The sequence below is a fragment of the Tauraco erythrolophus genome, chromosome 4 (assembly GCF_009769465.1).
Source record: "Tauraco erythrolophus isolate bTauEry1 chromosome 4, bTauEry1.pri, whole genome shotgun sequence".
NCBI classification, from domain to species: domain Eukaryota; kingdom Metazoa; phylum Chordata; class Aves; order Musophagiformes; family Musophagidae; genus Tauraco; species Tauraco erythrolophus.
Window position 1 is genome coordinate 54208429 of NC_141468.1, and position 23528 is coordinate 54231956.

Below are 23528 nucleotides of genomic sequence, written 5' to 3' on the forward strand. Positions count from 1 at the left end.
GGGCAGCTATAGCAAATCTCAAGAATCTCGCTGTTTCTTTAAATGTGGAACTATACTGACACCTGGTGGCTGGGTTTTTAGTTGTAAATAATTGATAAAAATTACCTGGCCTTTTCCCCCTGCTCTTTTCAACTGTGAATGTAATTTTTGTTTGTCTTAGCTTTACATTTTTCTCCTAAAACCTGAAAAGAGTCTGGCGTAGCCTAGATCCAGTGTGTTTTCTTATCTGTTGTTTATATTAATCTTTCATTAAACAGGAAAGATTTTTTTCTCTTTGAACATCTTTTATTGAAATCAGAAGTGATTTAGCACTTCCTTTAACGTGTTCAGGCTTTTACTATACAGGAAGCAGAGGCAGTGACTGTAGGTATTTCAGATTCTTTTAACTGGAGAAAAAGAAAATCTATACATTGACTTAATCTAGGACTAAGGTCATGCATATTTTGTGGACCTCAGGGAACAGCTGACCCAAAGAAAATACAAAGGCAAGATATTATTCAATCAATTTAGTAGGACTAATTCTTAAAATGAGACTGCTGCAATGACTATGTCAGCCCTAAATTTAAGAGCCAATACTGTAGTTCCATGGTTGTAAATTAATCTAAGTGCAGGCTGTCACTAAAGAAGGCAGGCTCCATTGCATCCCAAATAAGATTTGATGATGTAGTTGAAAACTAACTTAGAAAAAAAATGATCACTAGAGCCGACACAAAGGAGAGGGAGAACTCTCAAGAGCAGATGAGAGACAAGGGTAGGACCCCTGTCTAGTGGCAAGGCTATAGTTAACTGGAGTGGTTAAAGTAGCTTGGAGACTAAAATATAGTGCTTGACCACAGTTTCAGATAGGGAAAAAAATAATAATATGCAGGAGGAATGCTTTGTAGTCAATAAAACATGCTAAAAATTAATACCATTTCTGTGATTTTTTTTTCGCTCTTTTAATTTGTCCTACCGGGTAAGGATAAATCTTTGTATGTGCCTTTTAGTATATTTATATAGTTTAAAATGCATTCAGTTTAAAACTTAATTTCTTCAATACAGGTCCTGGAATATTTACTATGGGCCAGCATATGTATGGAATCATCTGTTCCGCTCTTATCTGTACATTATTTGATGTGGAGAGCCACCCTATATACTGCGGTTTCTCAGTGTTACTTTGATTGTCAAGCTGGCATTCATGGAGAGGTACCCTGATTTACCATATGTAGCATTGCAGATTCCATCAAATGGGAAATAAATATTTTTTTAAATATTCCTGCTTATTATCAGATTCTATGTATTTAGATTTCTGCTCATATTCCAAAATTTTACTGCAGAGTAGAGATGTGTTTCCACATGTTAAAGTGTAACAAGTCAAAGCTAAATGCAGCCCTACTTTGTAATACAATCGTAGCATTAAGTAGCGGCCAGCCCCCATGCATATATACAAAACATATTTTGCAAAGGTTTTCTTTTCCTTTTCAATTGTTGGCCATGACCTGGCTTTCACTGAAGCTCTTTACAGTTGTCTGAATTCAATAATGATATGATTCTAAAATTAAATACCAATACACAGCATATTAAAAGAGAGTATAATTTTTTTTTAAATATTTTGGACAGATATTTGCTCGCCGTGGTCTGATTAAAATTGATGAACTGAAGCAATTAGAAAATACCAGTTCTTCGCTGGAAAATTCAGAGACAAAAAAGATTTTTAGAGAGGCCACTCTAAAGGTATCGTTCTGTAATTCATTATAACAAGTAGAGTAGTTAAAACCTCTGAAGAGAATATATAACATAGTTACTTACTTACTTTTTTCTTTGTGTCAGATGTCAGTAATGATTTTCAAGAAAGCAGTATATGAATCCAGAAGAAAGCTTAAAAGCTACTCTCGACCTAAGTTAAGAGTTGGCATGAAAGAAGCACAAAATGTAAGTCTAACATTTTGCATAATCCTTCTCTTTGTTTACTGTTTGCATGTGGTGAATGAGTGATACAATTCTGCTTAAAACATATGGTGCTATTCACAAGGAGAAAGTTTTACTCTTTCAATTTCATAGTTAACATAATTTATTATTAAAACTCAGAACAAACTTGAAAGGAGGGAAGATGTAGTAATTACTACTTTAGAAAATACTGATTTTTCTAGCATTTTTTCCTTTAGCAATTATGTTAGCAATAAAAATAAGAGAAATCTTGTTCAAATTTATACTAAGTGTATGGGAGTCCTGAATTTGTCCTGCTGTGTTAAATTTCTGTGAAGATAAAGGGGTACGTTGAAAAAAAGCTACCATGTTTTTTTTAAATTTTTTTATACTTACATTGGAGAATTCTCTTAAGTCTTGAGGGATTTTTTTTGAAGGTCACTTACTTTTCTGCAAGATGCCATGACTTAGAGTAGGGCGTCCATGATACAAAGTAGACTTTTAAGAAAGTAATGAATTTGCTCAAATCTCACTCTTTCCTTATGTTCTTTATAGCCAGTGTCAAAAATGAGTGATCTATTGGGATAAGAATTATAAATAAACAGAGAAAATGCCTTTTTGTTTGAGGGCATTGTCCCTGTTTTGGTCAGCATGCAGACATTAATATACCAAACTTTTGCAGTTTAATTTATCTTTTTGCCATTATGCTGCTATGTGGGTTCTTAACAGTTATGCGTCTTACTTAGATTGCATCATCCATTTTTGGTCATAGGTTGATAGGTTTTTTGAATTCAAAAACTTTCCTAGATGCAGGACTGCTCAGATAGAACAGAAAGTTCTCATTTTGATTTCAGTATGCCAAAGAGGATGCTTCTATCTGAGTGGTTATTCCTTTTGTGATGGACAGATGGCTGTTCTGCTTTCTCACTGTTTGCAATTGTGATTTAAGTAAGTTTAATTCCTGCAGTATTCCACGGGAAGCTGACAGAGAGGAGCGACTGAAAGTACTAATCAGCAAGCTCCCAAACTCACACTCTTTTGCTGAGTAACATTGCCAGCTCATTGGGATGCTTTGCACCCATGTAAGCAAAAGATCATGATCTCTTTGCACTGTGACACCCTCTTGTGATAAAAAGCATTATTCTGTGGAATGCTGTTAGCTGATGGTGATAAAAATGTAAATAGTTTGAGTTTATGGAGTAAATTATTTTCTTTTGCAAATACTGCTTTATGAAGAATTACTGTTATTGCATCATCATAGGAGTAAAGATGTTGGTTGCATGGGACTTGTGAAAGTTGTTTAGGCCAGCCTCTGACTTCAAGCATGACTTTTGCCAATGATAGAACAAATCAGCTGTGGCTGTCTTCAAAACCTTCAATGAAGGAGAATCCATGGTCAATCTAGGTAACCTCTTCCAGTACTGCACTACCCTCCTAATTAACATACTTTTCCTAAGGTCCAATCTGCAAATCATCCCTGATGCTTTCAGTCATCTGAATTGAAGTCATCTAGTCCAGTCTCTCAAAGCTGAAACTGATGGTTACTCCTTGTTATTCTATCTGTTTCTACTCAAAAGAGTTTGACTTCTTTACTTTTGTAAGTCTTCTTCAAGTAGTTGTGGGCAGCTATATAGGTTGTCCATTAGCCTCCTCTTTGCCAGACTAAGGCTTCCTCAGGCTATTAGTTTACATTTTATGCCCCTAATCATCTTGGTAGACCTCCATGGGACCCTCTCCTGTTTCTTAGCATCTATCTTACGTAGAGACGCCCAGAAGTGGACACAATACTCTGGGTGGAGCCTCATGAGTTGCAAGTAAGGGAAGAAAATAACCTCTCAAAGTGCTGTGTATGCTTCTCCTAGCGTAACCCAGTCTGCAGTCTGCAGTTTGCCTTCTTTGTGAAAAGGACACGGGTGGCCCAAGTTTAACAGCCAGGTCTTTTTTGGCAGTGCTGCTACTCCAAAAGCTGGTTTCCAGTCTGTACAGACGCAATCCTCCCCAGATGCACAGCTTGCCACTTCTCCCAGTAAATCTACTTCCTCAAGTTTCTCAAGGTCTCCTTAGACTGAAATTCCATTGTCCTTTAATTATCATGATGCAGATATAAATCCATTACATATATACCTTATAATATAATGGCAAAATTGAGGAGTCTCTCTGCATTTTTTGAAAGACAAAAGAGATACTACAAAGTGACATCTTCTTTGCCGCAGTTTATCTGATGCTAGAATAGATTCAAACATTCAGAGCTGAATTAATAGGTTAAATTTGGATTTTTTTTTGTCTATAATTATCTAATTTATTAATAAAATACTTTGGACTAAGCTACATATAAAAACATGCCCTATGTACAGTAAAAGCCAAGTAATTTGAAATAAGAATGATTTATTTTCTGTCTTAAATAATTGTTTTATATTGATATGATTTTTATTTAATTATTTCTTTGGCATTAGTCTATATTATGTTGGGTTTTTTTAAAGAAAATTGATTATATTAGAAAGACTTATCAGAAGCAACTGAGATTGTTCATTTGATACTGCTTATGGTTAATAGTAAAATTATAATGAAGTTATACCAATACGTTACAGATGTGATCTGATTGTGTTGAATGCTTCTGTTACATAAGTTATTCATCAAAGCTTTTTAAAAGATGATCTGAATACTTCAGTTTTGAATCATTGATTTGAATTATAATTAATATTAAACAGCTGTGTGGACGGCATGATCAATCTGTTCCAAACCTCACTTACTGGAAATGTCCCAATTATCTAAGATAGGGCCCAAACCTCAACATGTTCAAGTGTGTGTGGTTTGCACATATAAAGGTATTGGTCAACTTTCTCAAGGTCAGTTGATTCTGGAAGGCTTAAGTACTTCTGAATGATTATATCTGAAAGTCTTGCTGAACAATTAGGATATTAGGAACTCACCATGTTTTCAAATAGAATGCTTGCTCATCGGCACCTGTTATGTTACTAGGAACCTATGTCTGTCACATAGCAGGAATCTCATGTATCTGATCTCCAGAAGCTTGAAAATTCTTCAGCAATTGATTTGGTTCTCCAGTGTCTATTTGACTTTCTGACAAAATTGAATGCCTGAAGTTAACAACAAATTGTTAGAAATTACACCGTTCCTAAGTCCCCCACCAAAAGTCTTTTGCTTCTAAAATGTGCTACAACAGTTTTCATTACCTTATTTAAGAAAGAATAGTATGGAATTTTCATATTTGTTTCTGCACACCTTTTGAAGTTTTACAAGATTTGTTGAATGATGTAAAATTTGAAACTATCCAATATTAACTATCTTTTATTTTTACTTTTACACTAGTCTCAGCAGAAATAGTTCCTCTTTCTCTGGAAAAGACAGATAGTTATAGTATTGATGAGGCTCACTCATTGTATAAGTTATTTGAAAACAAAAATAACCCATTAGCTTTAAGATTCTAAATGCTGTCAGATACTGAACAGATCAGGGTTTTTTCATCAGGTACACATCTGAGCTTGTCTGTAAGTACTAATTTGGAAGCTAAAATAAAAGATGTGAATCCGGCAAAGTGAGAAGGAAATTCCCAAATTTTTGTCTAGTAAAATATGCCTAGAAACTGATCTGAAGCGTTTTTATTTTGGAAAAAAAATATTTATTCATAATAGATAAATTTATTTAATTTATTATAAATATAATAAATAAATTATATTTATTTATTGCCAAAATAAATAAAACTGAAACATTGATGGATTTTGAGCAGCATTTTAAAGTAGTGTATTTCTGATTTACTTTATGTCTGATAGTAGTTTGGTAACCATCTAAACAGAACATTGAAATAAATTTTTAAGTGTTTTCCTATACAGATGTCTGATTTGTTAGCTATCAATAGTGCAAATATATTTGTGTGTGTTCTGCTTTGTATTTTTACGTTATGCTGTTTGAAATGTGCAAGTGAGAGAATACAATGGTGTTTTGCTTTCACTGCAGGGCTGAACAACCTAATCTTACTCTGAATTTCTGCAAAGTGTGTAGAACTTAGCTCGTCGTGGTCAAATCTGTGACATTATAAGCAGAAACCTGAGTGGCTTAAAACTACCTGGCTTTAATACTCTCACTCATAATTTCTGTTGTATTGCTTTCTAAATAGAATACCATGCAGCAGTGATCACTATGAAATTATGGCACTTCTTCAGTACTGTACCCACTCAGCGTGAGGCTTTGCGACGCCTTTGAAGCACGAGATTCATAACGACAATATATTTTACGATACATTATTTTCTCTTTTAAACACGTGCATACTTTCTGAAGGCAAACTGTTGTGAAAGAAATCTTGCTTTATTGTAACTTGGTTTAGCTATGACAAGGCTTACGTTACCTTTTCTTACTTAGTTGCCACGGCCCCGCACTACCACCAAACGGCTGCTGATGGAAATGTTTGACAGTGCCTCAGCTCAATTCCTTGCCATCCTGGAAGCTCTGTCTGATAGCAGCAGGCGTGTGTTGCGCCCTGCTGCACCTCTTCCGGATGAAATTGAAGCTCGTGAGGTCATTTCAGAGCTTTTTTTTGCAGGCCTGGAAATCCTCTCAGGTAACAGCATAAAGAAGCAAAAAGAGTGTTGGTGAGGAGCCCACACCTCCATTTTATTTGTTTGTTTTTTTTTTTTCCTCTCCTATAAAAGAAAGAACTTGCCCGAAAGCATATATTTAATTTATAACAGTAGCACCTGTAAAAGCAGGCAATCTTTTTTTGAACTTCATAAAATTTAAGATAAAAATCTGGACCGATCTCTGTTATCTGTTGTATCAGTAAAAATCTACAGTAATTTACACAAATGTTTTTTGAATAGGATGAAGATCACTTTCTTCATAGCAGCTTGTAGGGTGCTGTGCCTTGCTTTTGTGTTGAAAACAGTGTTGACAACACAGCAGTGTTCCGGCTGCTGCTGGAAGTGCTGGCACAGCATCCAGGCTCTCTCCAGCTTCCTTCCCCGCAGAGGCCGGTAGGCTGCAGGACGCAGGGCTGGGAGGGGGCACAGCTGGGACAGCTGCCCCAAACTCACCAGACAGCTATTCCGTACCGTGTGATGTCATGCTCACCAATAACACCTGGGACTAAGAGAGAGGATGGGGGCACATCAGTGGTCTTTGCCATTTGTCTTCCTAAGCAACTGCTACACATTCTGAGGCTCTACTTTCCAGGAAGTGGCTGGATATCTGCCTGTCTATGGGAAATCGTGAATAAATTCCTTTTTTTTTTTTTTTTTCTTTGCTTGCAGACACAGCTTTTGCTTTTCTTATTAAACTGTCTTTATTAAAACTCATGAGCTTCTCCATCTTATTTTCTCCCCCTGTCGTGTTGAGGAGGGGGAGTGAGAGAGCAGCTGGGTAGGGGTCTAGAAGTCAGACAAGGTCAATACACCATGTTGTTTCATGTTTTGTTTTTGAAAAATCACTCAAAGTTAGATTTGAAAACTTGAGAAAAACACTGGACTTGATTTCTTCCCAACCTTTTTGGCTGAACTCTGGACTGAATATAGCCATAGATACAGAGTTACTTTGTTAATAAAAGAATCTATAGAGACTAAATGCACTTCAGAATAGTATTTTCTTGATAACGATTATTAGCTAATTGGAATGTAACAAGTCAAATATGATATAAACTGATTTAACAAATTGTCTGTATTAAAGGTGGAGTGAGCAATACTGGTATTCAAGGAAGTCATTGCACCGATCATTGTGGTATAATTAATGCATCATCAAACCTTCTGCAGTTGATACTAACAGGTAAACTAGCTTTGAATTTTCAAAGGATTCTGTACCCAATAATGCAAATGCTTGGTGAGCAGAATTTATTTTCATGTTAGTAGCAGTTCTATGCATAAAGGGACTGCAAAATGCTGTCCTCTTTGCATGAGATGTACTTGTTTATACGTATAAGGTTAAGGCATTCAAAAGGGATTATGTACAGATACCATTATGATTTTCTTAACATAAGTATTATTTAAATAGCGTATAGTAATATATGGACATTGTAATCATGCACTGTTCAGCATAGCAATTCATCTAGATATGTTAATGTCCCTAAACAATCATTCAAAGGTCAAATTCTGCGATGATGTCCTGACGCATGCTTATGGAAGAGAAGTGGGATGCGGTAACAGAAGGACTGACTTAAGCTTGTTGAGATCCTTGGACCAATCGTTGTGCTGCTTTGGAGACAACAGCTATTACTAAGTTAACACTAATAATATCTTTTACCGAGTGACCACATGCGCAAGTGATATGACAAACTGTGGCATATTCTTAGGACCACAGAACACTGCTGAATATATTAGCTAAGACACTTCCTTAGAGTTCCAAGGAACTGGAACTGCCTTACTGTGGTTTGGATAAACTCAAAGAGTGAGAAAATAGACTTCCTATGTGTACCTGCACATTTTCTGATACAGTAATGAGAAATGCTTACTTATCTTGCAAGAAATTGTTCATGTTTCTATGCATTTTTTTAAACTAAATTTCTGGTAAGAAGGGTTGTTATGGGGTGATACCCAGATTTAAGCTCTTTCTGCAACAGAAAGGACTATATCCTTGATATTCTCTACACAGCTACAGTAATAACAATACTAGTACAGCCTCTTTGAAATGTAACAGGACATTGCAGATACATCATTAAAGTAGTATGTAAGCATAGACATTACAGCAAAATGATAAATCTATTGTATCTTGTCGAGCTATTAAAACGTCCTTCAAGGTTATGCTGACTGTTCAAAAACAGATGTGGGGTTTTATCTTTGTATTTATCAATACTCAAATTATTGAATTAAATTAAATTAAACTTAAATTAAACTTCTGAAAAAAGATATAAAACAAATAAAGTATTTTTGTCATCACTGCAGGAGAAAAGGAGGTGTCTGGAGATGCTGCTGTGAAATTCATAAAATTGGCTTTCAGCTATGAAGAGTGGGACGTGTTTGATTCTGCTATTGAATTTGTTATTAATTTTCTTCAGGTAATCTGGATGCTATTTAGACATTCTTTGTATAGTCTTTCCTATGAGGGTAAGGAAGAGTATTCAAAGTACATATTTTTAAGACAAATTTCTATTGTTTTTTTCTCTCGATTAGGCTCAAGATGACCCAACATGGAAGAAAGCTGAAATGGAACTCAAACTTCTTACATTGATGCAACCTTTACTATTTCCAAGAAAATTTAATAGTGAAGATAGTGCCAAAGATGCTAAGATGCCTCATGGTTCTGAAAAGAAGCAAACATTTAAAAGTGAGTGTTGTTCAGTAATAGTTGTGTTTGCATTTCAAATATTTTTGCAGCAAGAAATTTTATTTATTATTTAAAAACTATGTAACATGCTGCATGTGGTATTTTGTGACAAAAAATAGCATTTGAGAAACTGCCACCTATTGAATTTTGTCCAGTTTTCATTTGCCAAAACATGACTTTATACCATTTCCTTCAAGTGTGAAAAGGCATGATGTATGGTAAACACACATCAAGTTATATGCAAAGATGTAAAATGAATGGATGTTTTCAGACAGGTTTTCAGGAAAAGAGTGGAACAGACATGTTTGACTTTCTTTTTTATGTTCTAATACTTCATTTATGTAAAACTCCTTGACATTGAAGCAAGAAAAACTTGTTAAAGCAACTGTAGTTTATTTCTAAGACATTCCAAAAACCTGGAAATATCTTGAAAACTTTCTGTTGCCAAAAATAGAAATGCTCACTTTTCACAGAAGTGTATAAACATGAGAATATCTGTCCCCTTTGTATTTACTATTTCTTAGACCATATTATCTGCTGGCAAAAATTTGTAAGTCGGTTCATTCAGATGTTTTCAAACATAGGTTTGTAACTAGAAAAAACATATTACTTTTAATTTTCTTCCTTTTTTATAAACATTGAATGTAGAGTGTTCCTTGAAGAATGGAGAGCCTTCTGATGATCTTATGATTTTGGCAACAACAGTGTTTTCTTTTTTCTCCACATCTAAGCAGGTAATAGAATTAGAGACATTTATTCGCAATGAATCACTTAATCTGTAATGAATGCATATAACTGAAGACTAAAGGAATCAGTTACATGATTAAAAAAACTGCAAGAATTTAAAAAATGAAGACATGTTCTTATGAAATGTAATCAATTGTGATTTAAAAAAAAGCCTGTTTTTTTTTTATTAGTGCTATGTAATCAGCCTACTTTAAAAACGTTTAATAGATATTAAATCTATTTGAAATACCATGGGGCTAATTGCACATTTCAGCTAATCAAGCACAGATTGAATTTCTTTAAGTATGTTAGATTTAGGTGGGCAAATATGCTTAGCCATAGAAAACAATTCTGCAATATTTATAGAAATGGGCGCAGTTACCCTAAGCAAAGATAATGTCTTTGCAGCAGTGGTATGCCTGTAATTTAAGGTAAATTCTCACTGCAAACAAATAAGCAGCAGCAACAAGAAAACCAGAGAGTGAGACTTTTTGTGCTGAAGTCTCTACTACAGAATAATCTCATGACATATCTGTTGTGTTATTCCCAGAGTACCACTTTTAGCTTACTTGCTCAAACTGAGATTTCCCTTAATGCGCTACTGTGAGGGGAAAAAAATTACCGTGCAATGTCTCCACTAGCATTTACATTAGAAGAGTTTGTGATCCAAAAGGCTAATGAAAAATTTTCCTTAGAAAAACCCTGTTCTGCTAACATAGCATATGTCTTAACTGCAAAAATTATTTTAGATATAATTTGAAAATTGCCCCAGTTTGAGTATAACTGAAGCACACACATTTTTAGCTTTAGTGTAATATTTTCAGTCAAAATGTCTCGCCTGTGAGGTAGTTATACCTTTAGAGAGCATGATTTGTCAGGTTTTTTACATGACTACTGTATCATGGAGACAGGTTACCTAGATTTAAACTCTTGTTCTTCTTCACTTTCCCATAAATCTCTTCAATACCTAATCAGTCCAGTGAAGAAAGTCAAATTCTCCCCTGATTAACAGAGAATTCAATGATGGTGAAGTTACATGATGTAGTTGAGCTGATCTAACAGCTTGCTGCTACCAAATGAGTGGCAAAAGTAATCTTGATTTACTTCTTTTTCAGCCTTTTTCTCCCCCCACTTATCAATGTCAATATCCCTAAAACCTTATGCTCATTCACATATGAGTATACAGATAGTGTGGATATAGCAGGCTTGAGTTTCATTGCACCTGAGATCCTAGTCCAGCTCTGGTATAAATGGCAATAAAGATGTGTCCTCATCCCCATCCCTGGATGTGTTTAAGAAAAGGGTGGATGAACTGCTTAGGGACATGGTTTAATGGGGGACGGTTGGACTGGATGATCTCTAAGGTCTTTTCCAACCTAGAAATTCTATGATTCTATGATCCTTAATCACTGTTCAGAATGCGTTTAACAGAGTGTAGATAGACTCTAGTGCCTTTTAAAATGTGTTAGTTAGGAGGTTAACTGAATAGAGTTTTGAATTTGTTAATTATTTTCTTCATAAGATGCAGATGTGTTTTTAACATTTCTTTCAGTTTTTAGATATTCCACTCCAACCTTTTTTCTAGTTAGTTTCTTCACTGCTCCCTCATCAAAGATGCACCAGCAACCCATGGACATACTCTGTCAATGCAAAATGAAACCTACTAATTTAGATCTTCATATGCAAATATTTAAACACTGTAATAAAAAAAATAAAACCTGCTAAATTACATTACTTATTTTCCCCAGAATGTATTGACTATTATAACATTTCACAGATAGTTAATTTTCTTGTCTCTCCCATGTCATTTTCATCTCGCTGTTTTTCTTGTCTGTGTTATTTTAAGAACTTGACAATAAAAAAAGAAATAAAAAACTCCCAAACTTTTAAACCCACTTGTATTGTTGGGAGAAGAAAAGCTTGGGTGGTCTACCAGAAATTACTTAAAAAAAATATTTCTTAAGCTTTCAAAGTTTTGTCATCCCTTATGAGAAAATGAAATATGATAATGATTTATTTACTTACTTTGAAAAATTTTGAGACTGTTTATGCACTGTGTTTTGAGAGTGTTTACACACATACCTTTTTCTACAATTATATTCTTTTTTCTTTCCAGAATATCCACCCTGACAAAGAAATACTTGTTGATATAATAATGTTTTTGTGGCAGAAGTGTAAAACAGGACTTCAGCAAATCCAAATGAGTGGAAGTGACTACTTAAAAGATATCTACAAATACAAATCTTACCAGGTATTCCGTAGTATAATGCATTTCTTTTAATATGAATGCAGTCTGTTATAGTAAAGCCAAGATATTGGTATCCAGTCTAAGTACATTTTCTTATGGTAAAATGCAGATAAATCTTCTTCACTAAAAATATGCATTGTATATACACTGTGAACACACTGTGAACACACTGTGCTCCCATATGCCAGTATCAAAACATCTCTTAGCCTTTTCCCAGTAAAGTAACACATTCTCTGCCAGTGGGCCATGGTGGAAAGAAGCTAAAAAAGTGAAGGCATTCAGGCGTGATGTAAGAAGAAACATTTGGTGTGTTGTGGCAGAAAATATCAATATACTTCAAGAAAGTTCCCTAGATTGGTTGAAGAAAATGGCAAAAACCTTAAAGCTTAGGAGAAGGGAGATGGGGGTCAATAATATTTGGCCCACTGACTAGAGCCACAGCCTTACCTTGAACTTTTACTGATACTGAGAGAAATGCAATCTTCTGAAGAATGATTTACACTAGTTTCTCTGGGCTGCCAGCTGATGTTAACCAAACAGTTCCTGGAGGAGTTAACTTTTGTGGCCCTGATATCTCTAATGTAATTGTTTAGAGATTCACCAGAAGGTAGTGTATGGTTACTTTCCTTTGTGTGTACAACAGGAGCATTCAGGTCTCTTTTATACTGTTTAAGTGGGAAGATATGATAATAATGATAAGATAAATGAGAGGCAAATGATCAAATCTACTGGAAAGCTTACCATACTATGTCAAGGTAAAAAAATTGTTGCCATAGAACATTCATAAACCTTTCTAAAATAATAAAAAATAATAATATTCTAAAATTAAAAAGTCTGCTGTCTGAAGATATAGGGGCTTTAGAGCAGCATAAACTCAGCATCTTAGTCTGATGGCATTCAAAAAAAGAAGCCAAATTCAAGAAAGGAGTTGTGTCCATGTTTATGAATCTTTTTAAACAATTTTGAGTGCAAAACCGTATCTACCTCTGTAATACAGAAATGTCTTCCAAAATTTTGTTTTAACTGTGTCTTGATTCTTTTTCTTTTCCCTCCCATTTTTAGTGGGTTCATATACTCTGGATACTAAATGAAGTAATTCAGAAGAGCAGCATAGCAGACACTAATGCTGTAATGCTTGCAGAGATAACCTTATATCTAACTGCAATATTGGAAAACGTAGCTGATTGTACAAGTAAATCTAAGAAAAAAGAAGGTAAAGCTTTCAAAAAAAATTTAGTTTTCTTTTAAGAATGACTTTCAAGATCGAAACTTTTCTGATTGAAAACTTTGACAAATATACATATTCAAAAATTATTGTAAAGAGATTGTTGAGAGTAGAATGATAATTTTTTGTGTACACAATTTCATCCGCAATCAGAGCTAATGAAACCTGGTTCTCAAAGAATTTATGCCTGATTAAGTTTCCAGTTCTACCAAAGTAATCACATTTTGAATCACATCTCTTATGACTCGTTCTTCCCACAGGTCTTGTTCATATCCCTTAGCCCTGTCAGAGTAGCCTCAGATTGCTCATATGTTCTCTGAATATTGGCTAGGCAGAAGGCAGTGTGTGCTGTGGCTCATTTGGAGCATTCAAGTGCTGATTGACTAATGACAGGCCAAATAGAAAAGGGAAATATTAAGGTCCTACTGAAGCTTTTGCTTTTATTGGGTCATTAATTTGGATCTCTTGTCTACACAAGTCTTGATTTTTGTATAGGAATTTAATTGTCTTTGAAATTGAACTTAACTTGGCTGACATTATTGGGACATAAGGCGATCAGAATCATATTAAGCAAATTTCCTTCCTGACTAATGCTGTAAAATATGTATATTTAGACATACTTTTAAAAGTTATCTTTTGTTATGGATGCGGAGTCTTGGAATATGAATCATAGTTCTCATAAGGGTTTTACAATAACTAGAGAGTAGATTTTATGGACCCGTTTAGAGCATATCTAGGAACAGAACAGAATGACAATACCTTTTGCTCTTTGGAACAATACTATTCATTATAAAGGTAGTGTAGGTATTGTTTTCCATGATGTTATGAAAATTACACCATTCTGATGGAGATTGGCTGAATCCTTATTGTAGCATCTCTGGTATACTTTTTCATTCAGTTTAAATGTCTTTTTGGAGGAAAAAAAAGCTGAATAGATAGGAGCTGTTGGTGAAAACAGGCTGATAAATAGCCAGTCAAGCACATGTTTATGCTGAGAAGAGTCTTTTTACTGAATGCTGAGTGAATACAGATTTTTCTTATTTATGAGAGACAGTGAACAAGCAGAAATAAACAGGCAAAAGTGGCACAAGCAGTACAGGAGTGACTAGAAGGTTGTCCCTCTGAAAAGGCAAAAAATGCATTTATTTTGGTGAAGAAATAAAATTTTGACAGGCTAGAGGGCTGTAACTAAGAGCAAAGAAACTACTTCCTCTTGTTTTGGAAAGGAAAACAGTTCTGCATGCATTCTTTATGAATGAAAATTATGTAAACAATCCAAAAGAACATTAAAAGGGTGATAATGCCGCTTCAAGGAATATTAAATTGAAATAGTATATATCATAAAATATGACCTCACTTATTTAGAAATCCTGCTGAGTTAAAATAGCATTAAAACCACTGCGAATTAGGTAACAATAGATTTGAATTAATTTAAAAATGGAATATTGATATGAATGCTACGACAATGTGAGGAACTACAAAATGCGTCTAAGTTTCATTGTGTTGGATATAATGTTGCTATGAAAAATAAGGTATATTTAAAAATACTACATTATTGAATAATCACAAACTGAATTAGTATAATTATACATATGTAGGAATTGTGTTTAAAAGCTTTTAAAGAAACAATATGATTACCTCTGATAGTCAAGTACTGAAGAACTGAATTATTGCCAGACTCTTAAGTAGTAGAGCTAATCAAATGGTACTAAAATTTTCTAAATATGTTTCATTTTCACTTTCTGATTTTCTTCCTATAAAGAAGAAAATAGAAGTGCCTCTCTCTCACAAGATGAAACCTGTGATATTCCTGAAATACTGATGGTAACATCTAATTAATTGTCTTTAATACAACATTTTTGAGTAGAATAAGAACACTTATTTCTGCTTGAAGCTTTCATACAATTTTGTATTTGATTTTATAAAGCTGAAATGTTTCACACAATCCTGCTACTGCAAAGGAAAAAAAACACAAAGATTTTTTTTCAAATGAAATAAAATCTGAAAAAATTCCTGTAGTCTTTTGTAGTAATCTGTGATATGGGAGAAGTTAAATTTGAAACTTTTTTTACAGTGTGATCATCCTGATTTCCACTGTACACTCTTTTTATGCCAGTGTACGGTATCAGCTTTAAATGGTTTAATAGCGCAATTTTTAAAGATCATACAAACTATAGTCTTTGCTTAATTTAGGAAAATATTTTGAGTTGTGCTTTTGCTTATTTGTTTTTGTAAGAGTGATGTGGAATAGATCAAACATCCTGAGTGTCTTTGCTTTGTGTGTTGTGTTCAGCACTTTGCAAAAGTGTCCAATCAAATAGTTCAAAATTATTTGCTAAAACACAGTAAGAAGAAAAGACATATGTTAGTCTGAGGATTCAGGATATGTCTTAATGCTTACACACATGGAGAAGCTTTAATTCAATGACAGTCTACTTAAAGGTGTTGTTTTCTGAAAAATCAGTGTTTTCTTAACAGCATCCAATGGAACATTGAAAAACTGCTTGTGAAAAATACTGTGTCAACTTAGTTGTCTAAGTTCAGTTTCATTCTGCTATAAGCTAAGTCATTGAGTTAGTAAATTGTTTTTTGAGAATTGAAGGAAAATCAGTCCTAAATTAATTAAGATGACTTGAAATTTAAAATATTAATATTAGGATATGAAAACATGGGAAGCAGTGCTTATGTAAAGATTATTTGACAGAATTTAAACTTCAACAGCTACAAATAATAGCACTTTACTTTTAATAGTCTATATTACAGCTTTTAATGCTGTTATCTAATAAAATGTGTTTCTGTGTGTTTTCATTTCAGAAAAGTCCTACAGAACTATTACAGGTTGCTTATGAAAGTCTTGACAAAGCAATTAATGCAATGAACACATCTCGTTTAATGACTCTTCTACCAGATGGAAAGTCGATATTTGACAACTGCTGTACAAAGGTAAAGTCTACAAAAAGCTACACTGTGACAAAATCTATAAATAATATTTTGGCTTTTGATGACACAAAACATGTATTTTCTTCATACTTAGAAACCTTAGTATTATCAAATGTACCTCATCTTCCTTCTCCTTGTAAGAAAAGAATAGAAAAAATAAATCTCTATGTAGTAGAAATAGCATTTTTCTCTTTCAGTAATAAACTATAAACTCATTTAGGTTTTCTTTGCCGTTTTCTTTTGGAAATAATTGTGATTTGTAGCTTTTTCCTATAAAATAAAAGCACAAATCATGTTCATATTTATTGCTTGTAACTGTTCATTATTAACATTAATTTTTCTGTCGAGGGGAGTTCAGATTTTCTAAATATTACCATTCTACACCAATATGATCTCTGTTTTGTGGACTGGTAACACAATAAAACAAATTTTTCTGCAGTTTCATGTTTATTATTTATCCAGTTTCCTATTGATTCTCAGGTTTTGTCTAGTTTTCTTTGTCTGTTACCCATGCTTTCTCTGTCTAGTCATCATCCTTCCTTCCATGCTTTCTTGAATGACTGCATATTACACATACATAACAAATTTTAGTGTTTGTCAATTTACTGAAATAATAATATCAATATCAAGATAAATACAGTAAGCCAAGTAATAAAAGTTTGTGTTTGCTTAATTGCCACTTTCTATTTGTTAGGTGGACTCCAACGATCAGAATTTGAATTCTGTTTTGGGATGTGGTAATGATAAGACAGGAACAGGTAATGGTTTTGTAATGGATTTACACTTGGAGCTCATTCAGGCCCAACATCGAGTAGCTGTGAAACTTCTTAAAATGACACAAGGTAGGTTTCAGTAAAGCTAAATGATCTTCATATCTTGATTAGAGTCCTCTGTTAATATATTTTGTAATACAAAGAAGTAAAGGAATATCTACCTTCTGAAAAGGAGGTGATATTGGGCAGTTTGTGTGCCATGTACAGACAGAAATAGTGTACTGAATTTGCAGAATTTAGATTTACCACATGACACTAGTCTCTATCCTCTACTTTACTAATGGGAGTTAAACTTTGCTAACAACTGCTGGATTTGATTCCTAGGCAGTTTGTTGTGGTATTTCAATTGTACTATTAACTGTTACAGTGTCAGTAAGGGAGAATTGGGAGATGTTCTGCAGATTTTTTTTTTTTCTGTAATGCTAATTTTCTCTCTAGAGGATGACTTGAATATTTTATTCAATGCTTTTTGTAATCTGAATTTCTACTCCTGTGAAGTTGTCCTTATCTCTTCCCAGTCAGCAGATATTCCACTCTTGCCAAATGCCTTCTTAAAAAACTCTACTTGGTCTCCCATTCCTGATGGTATTTTTTTAAATTAAAAGCTAGTATTAGTTTGACAGTGCAGGGCTCCCCAGTGCACTGCTCTCTATGATCAAACAAGATCCTTCTTTTCCTGTGATGTTAGTCTAACTACTAAAGATGTTAGAGCACAAGGGTGGAATACTTTTAGTGGCATGATTAGTCCTAGAAAGTCTTGAATCAAAGAAAAGAACATGAGATGGAGCAGAGCTTTAGTACAAACTAACCCCTCTCACTGAAATCTTCTCAATAACATTATCAGAATGAATAACTCAGGATTTTCTTCCTACATAGGTGCTCAAAAGAATGACAGAAGTCTTAAGTCTAACAAGTCTCATGCAAAGAATACTGAAGATTTCCATTATTTAACAGGTAAGGCTTATTAATTAAGATTTTTGAGGTATAATAAATTATTGCTGCTGTTTTATAAATGTCTTAAAATGTCTGTTTTACAGAGGCAGTTATAATGAGAAAAATAAAAAAGAATAAGCTATCCAAAGCACTCTTTTTGATGCAAAAGGCTGCACAGAATTTCCCTAAAGAGTTAACTACTTCTTCCCAAAGGCAGCTACTGGAGGTAATAAAAAAAAAAATCTTATGGTAGAAATTCTTTATCATTATCACAGTTTTTTGTGTTCTGTATAATTAAGACTTGCATTACTTCTTCTTACAAAAAGAAGAAAAGTGGAAGGAACTTGAGGGACATTGGGTGTTTTTAACTTTTGTTGTCAAATCTTCCTTGAGAGGTTTCATTATGATGAAAGCGTAAAGTGACTTAAAACGAGAAAAGAGCACATCCTCAAATGTTGTGCACACATGCAGATTGCAGGAAACCTGAAAGAAGATATGATCTTTCTTTCTGCACTTCATCACCTGGACTTCGCAATTATGAGCCTATGCCTTGCCAAAATGTCATGCAGGTTTCTTTCTCCCCATTGCAACCTTCATCATCCTTCTTTTTCCAAGATCTGTAAGTTGTCTTAGATTACTTTGGCTGGTGGTGATGACACGTACTATATTTTATTCTTATTGAAGGAACAGTTTAGAAGTTGGAGATTTCGGAATTTATTGAGGCTAAAAGTAAATTCTTTATGGGCTCATTTCAAAGTCTTTTGAAATCAATGGGAGTCTTTCTATTGAGCTTTGTACCAGCATCTGTCCATGAAAACTACTTTCTCATCAGTGGGACATAACATTTCTTTATAGCCTGTACAACAGACAACAGAATCTGCAATTCTCACTATATAATATATGAAAAAGGTTTGTTTTTTTTTTTAAAGAAGTTTTTAAAACAGGAATTTACTAGAAAAGGTTATTCTTTTAAGTGCTACAAATTCAGAAGCGTGATAATTAACATACATCTATGTCAGAAGAATGCAAAAACTGGATCAGAAAAGACATACACTAAGAATATCTCATATGTTTGTAAAATATATGGCATTTATGAATATAGATGTAGTGACATGGTATGAAAATTGTAACCGTAGTCACCAATGAAGACTTATAAGCAATTTGCAAGAAATGTATGGTTATCCCAAGCAAATGTTTGCAAAGGCATTATACTGACCTTCACTATATTTTACCTCTGTGCACTTTTCACAGTGAAGGATGTAGGTAAAAGAATATAATATGTATGCAGCCAGTTGCCAGAAAATGTCAGAATTAACTTTGCCTGGACAAGCTTAGCATGATCTTCTTTGATATTTGTACTATGATGAAATATTTAGTTATATGCTCAATTAATTTTCCCCCTTGAGGTGGCCAGTGCTCGCTTCATGAACAGCAAATCCACACCTTTATTTTCATGCTTGTGTGTAGAGGATTTTGCCTTTTTATCGTAGAACATCCAAGAGATCTGTTTAGAATTACTTGTATGTTCTGGTCTTTTATACTGTACACAACACAACAAGATATGTCTGCTCTTATTATGCTGCAAAATAGGAAAGTAGTTTATTTATTTGGAGAAACATACAAATAACTTTTTTCCATGTTGTAAATCACCAGACAGGCATGGAAGCTTCTGAGTCATGTGCGTACTCATCTAAATCACACTGCTTAACTACCTGAGCTACTGAGTACCCTTATTTTTTCTTTATTTCTCTCACAGTTGTTTCATTCTTCCTTCCTGTCCTATATATCTAGTTGGACGTCCAAGTCTTCACAGAATTTGGTACATTGGAAGTTCTTGTTGGCCAGCTCTAAAATTGAGTTAATGTGATTAAGCTAATACCACAGTTCAAGTCTGTGGCAGAGGCAGGGATAAAATACGTTTTTTTATAGTGACATTTGACTCCTTCAGCCACAAAATTATTCTTTCTCCTCTTGAAACACTGCCATATTTATTATCTTCTAAGTTCTACAATTAATGAAGTACAGATCACGCAATACCACCATCAGTCACTACACTATCCAACCCGGGAGCAGTTCCATCCTTGCACTAATAAGAAATAAAAGAGAAGAATGACTTTGTGATTCTGCTAATTAAAAATTGTATCATAGTGCAGCTTACCATTAAGAAGTGTAATTTTTAAGGTAGGAATGAAATTTCTCATGACCGATTGCAAAATGTGAATGGCTGTGTGAGGGAAAGAGTCATTCCATATCTTGCTCTTTATCTTACATGCTTCCTTAAAAAAATTCTCACTCGGATGGATGCAATCCTAATCTAAAGGGAGAGGAAGTGGAGTGAAGTGAGGGGCTATGCAAATGATTAGCTATGTGATGTGATTAAGGCTCTATTGATCTTAGCTCCTTATTTCACTGTAAATCTATGGCTAGTTTTTGGTCATTTTTGGCCATGAGATACAAGGCTTATTCAATCTGTGATCTGACCCAGTATGATTGTTCTTATAGCCTTATAAACGTATGAGGACAGAAACAAAGAACTGTTAAGGTGCAAGATTATAGGACTGTCACTGAATAACCAATAACTTAGGATTTTCTTTTTCAGTTTATCTTTCAGACTCAGTTCAGCCTAAATTCGTGGTCCAGTGTATGGTACTAAAAGGTTTCAAATAAAAACCTTTATTGTAGTTATATATAATCTCTCTCCTCTCCCAAAATAATGTAATTTGTCCAAGACATCCCCGATCTCTTAATCTCCGGGAGCTGGCCTTTTTGCCTTTGATTTGCACTGGGCAACTGCCATAAGTAAAGATATAAAAGTACTAAGTTCTCAATATTAAATTTCAAAGTTAAGTTTATCTCATCCTGACAATGCAAACAAGAAGAAACCTACTAATCTGCCATTCAGTCCAGTAAGAAAAAAATGTATCCCAATCACCCACCAAATTCCCACATAATCACTATGTGCAGGAGGTCCTCACATTTTTAGAAGATGCTATCAGACTGTCAGTTGTCGCTGTTATACCGAGGACGGAGAGAAGAACGACATAGAATTCAAGTCCAGGAGAAAATGCCATCATTTAATTAATTAAAAATTTGTATATATAACGTGGTTTGCAAGAAGGGCCAAGGCTATTGGTCGCTTGACCACTCACCTCCCAGAGTGATTGGCTGAATGCTACAACACCCATTTCAAAACAACTTTCCCAGTGTACCATAAACAAGACTGCATAACGAGCTACAGGTGCAAGATAAAGTCTTAGTTTACAAAAACCTCAAACTGTTTCTCAGCTAGCCTGCATGGGAAAAAGAACTTTCACAGGATGCTGCAGCAGCTGGAAAATTTCTCTGCTTCTAGCTTTTTAGTATCCACAGTCAGTCAGCTCTCAGCTCTCTCCATCTAACCAAGGGAAGTGGCTTAGCCCTACTGTTTCCGGGCCTGCATTCTCCTCCCTTTTCTTTATTTCTGAACTTTATTTGTTTTCTCTAATTCTAGAATACAGAAAATCAGTCTGACCATTTCCACAGCTCCTTCAAAATTTCCACAGATTAGGTCTCCAGCTCTCTCCTGAATAAGAGCTGGTATATTTTTTGTTTCTTATTGGAGATAATCACTGGTTGCCAATAATTGCTAATAAACAGTATTTGTGATCACTCTCTTTTTTCCTATACATTCGTCCAGAACTGGATATGCCTCAGCCCTGCCTCTTTCATATGCAACCCTACATTCCATTTATTGTACATTGTGAAATTAATCTGCATATGTAAGGCTTACACAAAGTACCATTCATCCTAATTTAGGATGTAATATGGTATGAAAATCTATAAAAAGTTTTCTACATAGAAGTGAATTTTTTATAAGATGATTTTGAAAACCATTTATAAATGTTATATCTATCTGATTATTATGTTTTAATAGTTTTTCCCTTTTGTTTTAATTTAAACCATAGGAAGCACTAACTTTAATTGAGCAAGTTGAAGCTGAACAAAGTGCTTTGTATCACAGTCTCAAAGAAGCTACGAGTAGCAAGAAAAAAAGCAGGACTCCTCCTCCTCCTCTATTACTTTCTAGATCGCATTGCTCCATGACATTTAAACCAGCCCCGTTCTCTTCAGATATTCAGGTAATGTTTTTCGTGATGACTGCATAAGAAATAATTAAACAATTTACAAGAGAGCAAAAGTTGTTTCAACAGTGCTATAAAATCAGTTTTCTCTGTTGTTCTTGAGAAGATGATGTTATTCTGACTTAATTAAGTATGCTATTTTATCCCCTGTGAGTCAATAGTGACTCACTGTTTTGATCTTCACATTTGCATTAAACTTTCTTCATCTCATGCATCATGTTCCTTGGTGTTTCTGTTGTATAACACTTACTTATTCTACTTTCAAAAGCTTGTTCTCTCGCTTAGGGGGTGACATACTCCTAGTTACCCTTTGAAGCAATGAAAGGCTGTTGCATCATGTGATGCAAGAAAGTACCACGCTGAAGCCTCTGTTAATTTAGTGCTGAAATGCCATAGTTCAGGTGGAAAAATCTACTTTCTGTTGAACATGTAGAATCACAGAATTACTCAGATCAAAAGGGATTTTAGGAGAGCTCTCTAGTCCAACCTTCTGCTCAAAGTAGTGTCAGCTGTGAGATTAGACCAGGTTGCTCAGGGCTTTCTCCAGTCAGTTCTGAAGACCTCCAAGGATGGAGACTGAACAGCTTCTCTGGGCAACCTGTCCCAACAGCGCAACCTGTCCCAACAGCACAACCTATTCATGGAGAAAACTTTTTTTTACTTTTTTCTTTTTACAGTTGGAATATCTCTTGCTTCAATTTAGGTCTATTATTTTTCATCCTCCTACCATGCACTATGGTGAAAAGCCTGTCTACCTCTTCTTCATCACTTGCTTGCAGGTGCTCAAGGGCTCCTGGTAGGTGCCATGAAGTGACCTCTTCTCCAGGATGAATAAGCCCAGCTCTCCCAGCCTCTTCTCGCAGGGCTAGTGCTCCTGCTCTCAACGATCTTGGTGGTCCTTTGCTGTAATCACTCTAGTTGTTCAACATTGCTTATTAGGATGATGGAGGGCAGGAGGAAAACTGGCTGTGATATCTAGATGGAGTCTAATGAGTGCTGAGCAGAGGAGGATAATCACCTTCCTCAATGTCTTAACTACATCTGTTAGTGCAGTTCGAGATGCTTTTAGGCTGCTTTGCTGCCATGGCACATCACTGGCTCATGTTCAGCTTGCTGTCTAACATGACCTTAGATCCTTTTAGTGCTGCTCCTCAGCCCATCAGTCTTCAGCCTCTACCTTTGCAAGGGATTCTTCCTTCCAAGGTGCAAGACTTTGTATTCGACCTTGTTAAATTTCTTGAGGTTCCTGTTGGCCCGTTCTTCTGGGCTCTCTAGGTCCCTCTGAATAGCAATCCTACCTTCAACAATATCAACTGTCTCCTTCAACTTGGCAACATCTGCAAACCTGGTGAGCATATGCTCACTCTTTTCCTCAGGTCATTGATAAAGAT

The 23528-nt window shown here is 34.8% G+C and overlaps 1 protein-coding gene across 1 annotated transcript in view; it reads left to right on the plus strand.

The window, feature by feature from the left end:
* Positions 1-23528, plus strand: part of CFAP54 (cilia and flagella associated protein 54) — a 115261-nt gene that overhangs the window by 14492 nt on the left and 77241 nt on the right. Inside the window, 16 exon segments of the mRNA XM_086610732.1 lie at positions 1042-1185; positions 1600-1713; positions 1810-1911; positions 6283-6487; positions 7609-7677; positions 8790-8902; positions 9018-9171; positions 9820-9905; positions 12014-12148; positions 13208-13358; positions 15136-15194; positions 16185-16313; positions 17005-17152; positions 17960-18037; positions 18121-18242; positions 21961-22134. Of these exon segments, the coding sequence (XP_086466858.1) occupies positions 1042-1185; positions 1600-1713; positions 1810-1911; positions 6283-6487; positions 7609-7677; positions 8790-8902; positions 9018-9171; positions 9820-9905; positions 12014-12148; positions 13208-13358; positions 15136-15194; positions 16185-16313; positions 17005-17152; positions 17960-18037; positions 18121-18242; positions 21961-22134 (1983 nt within the window).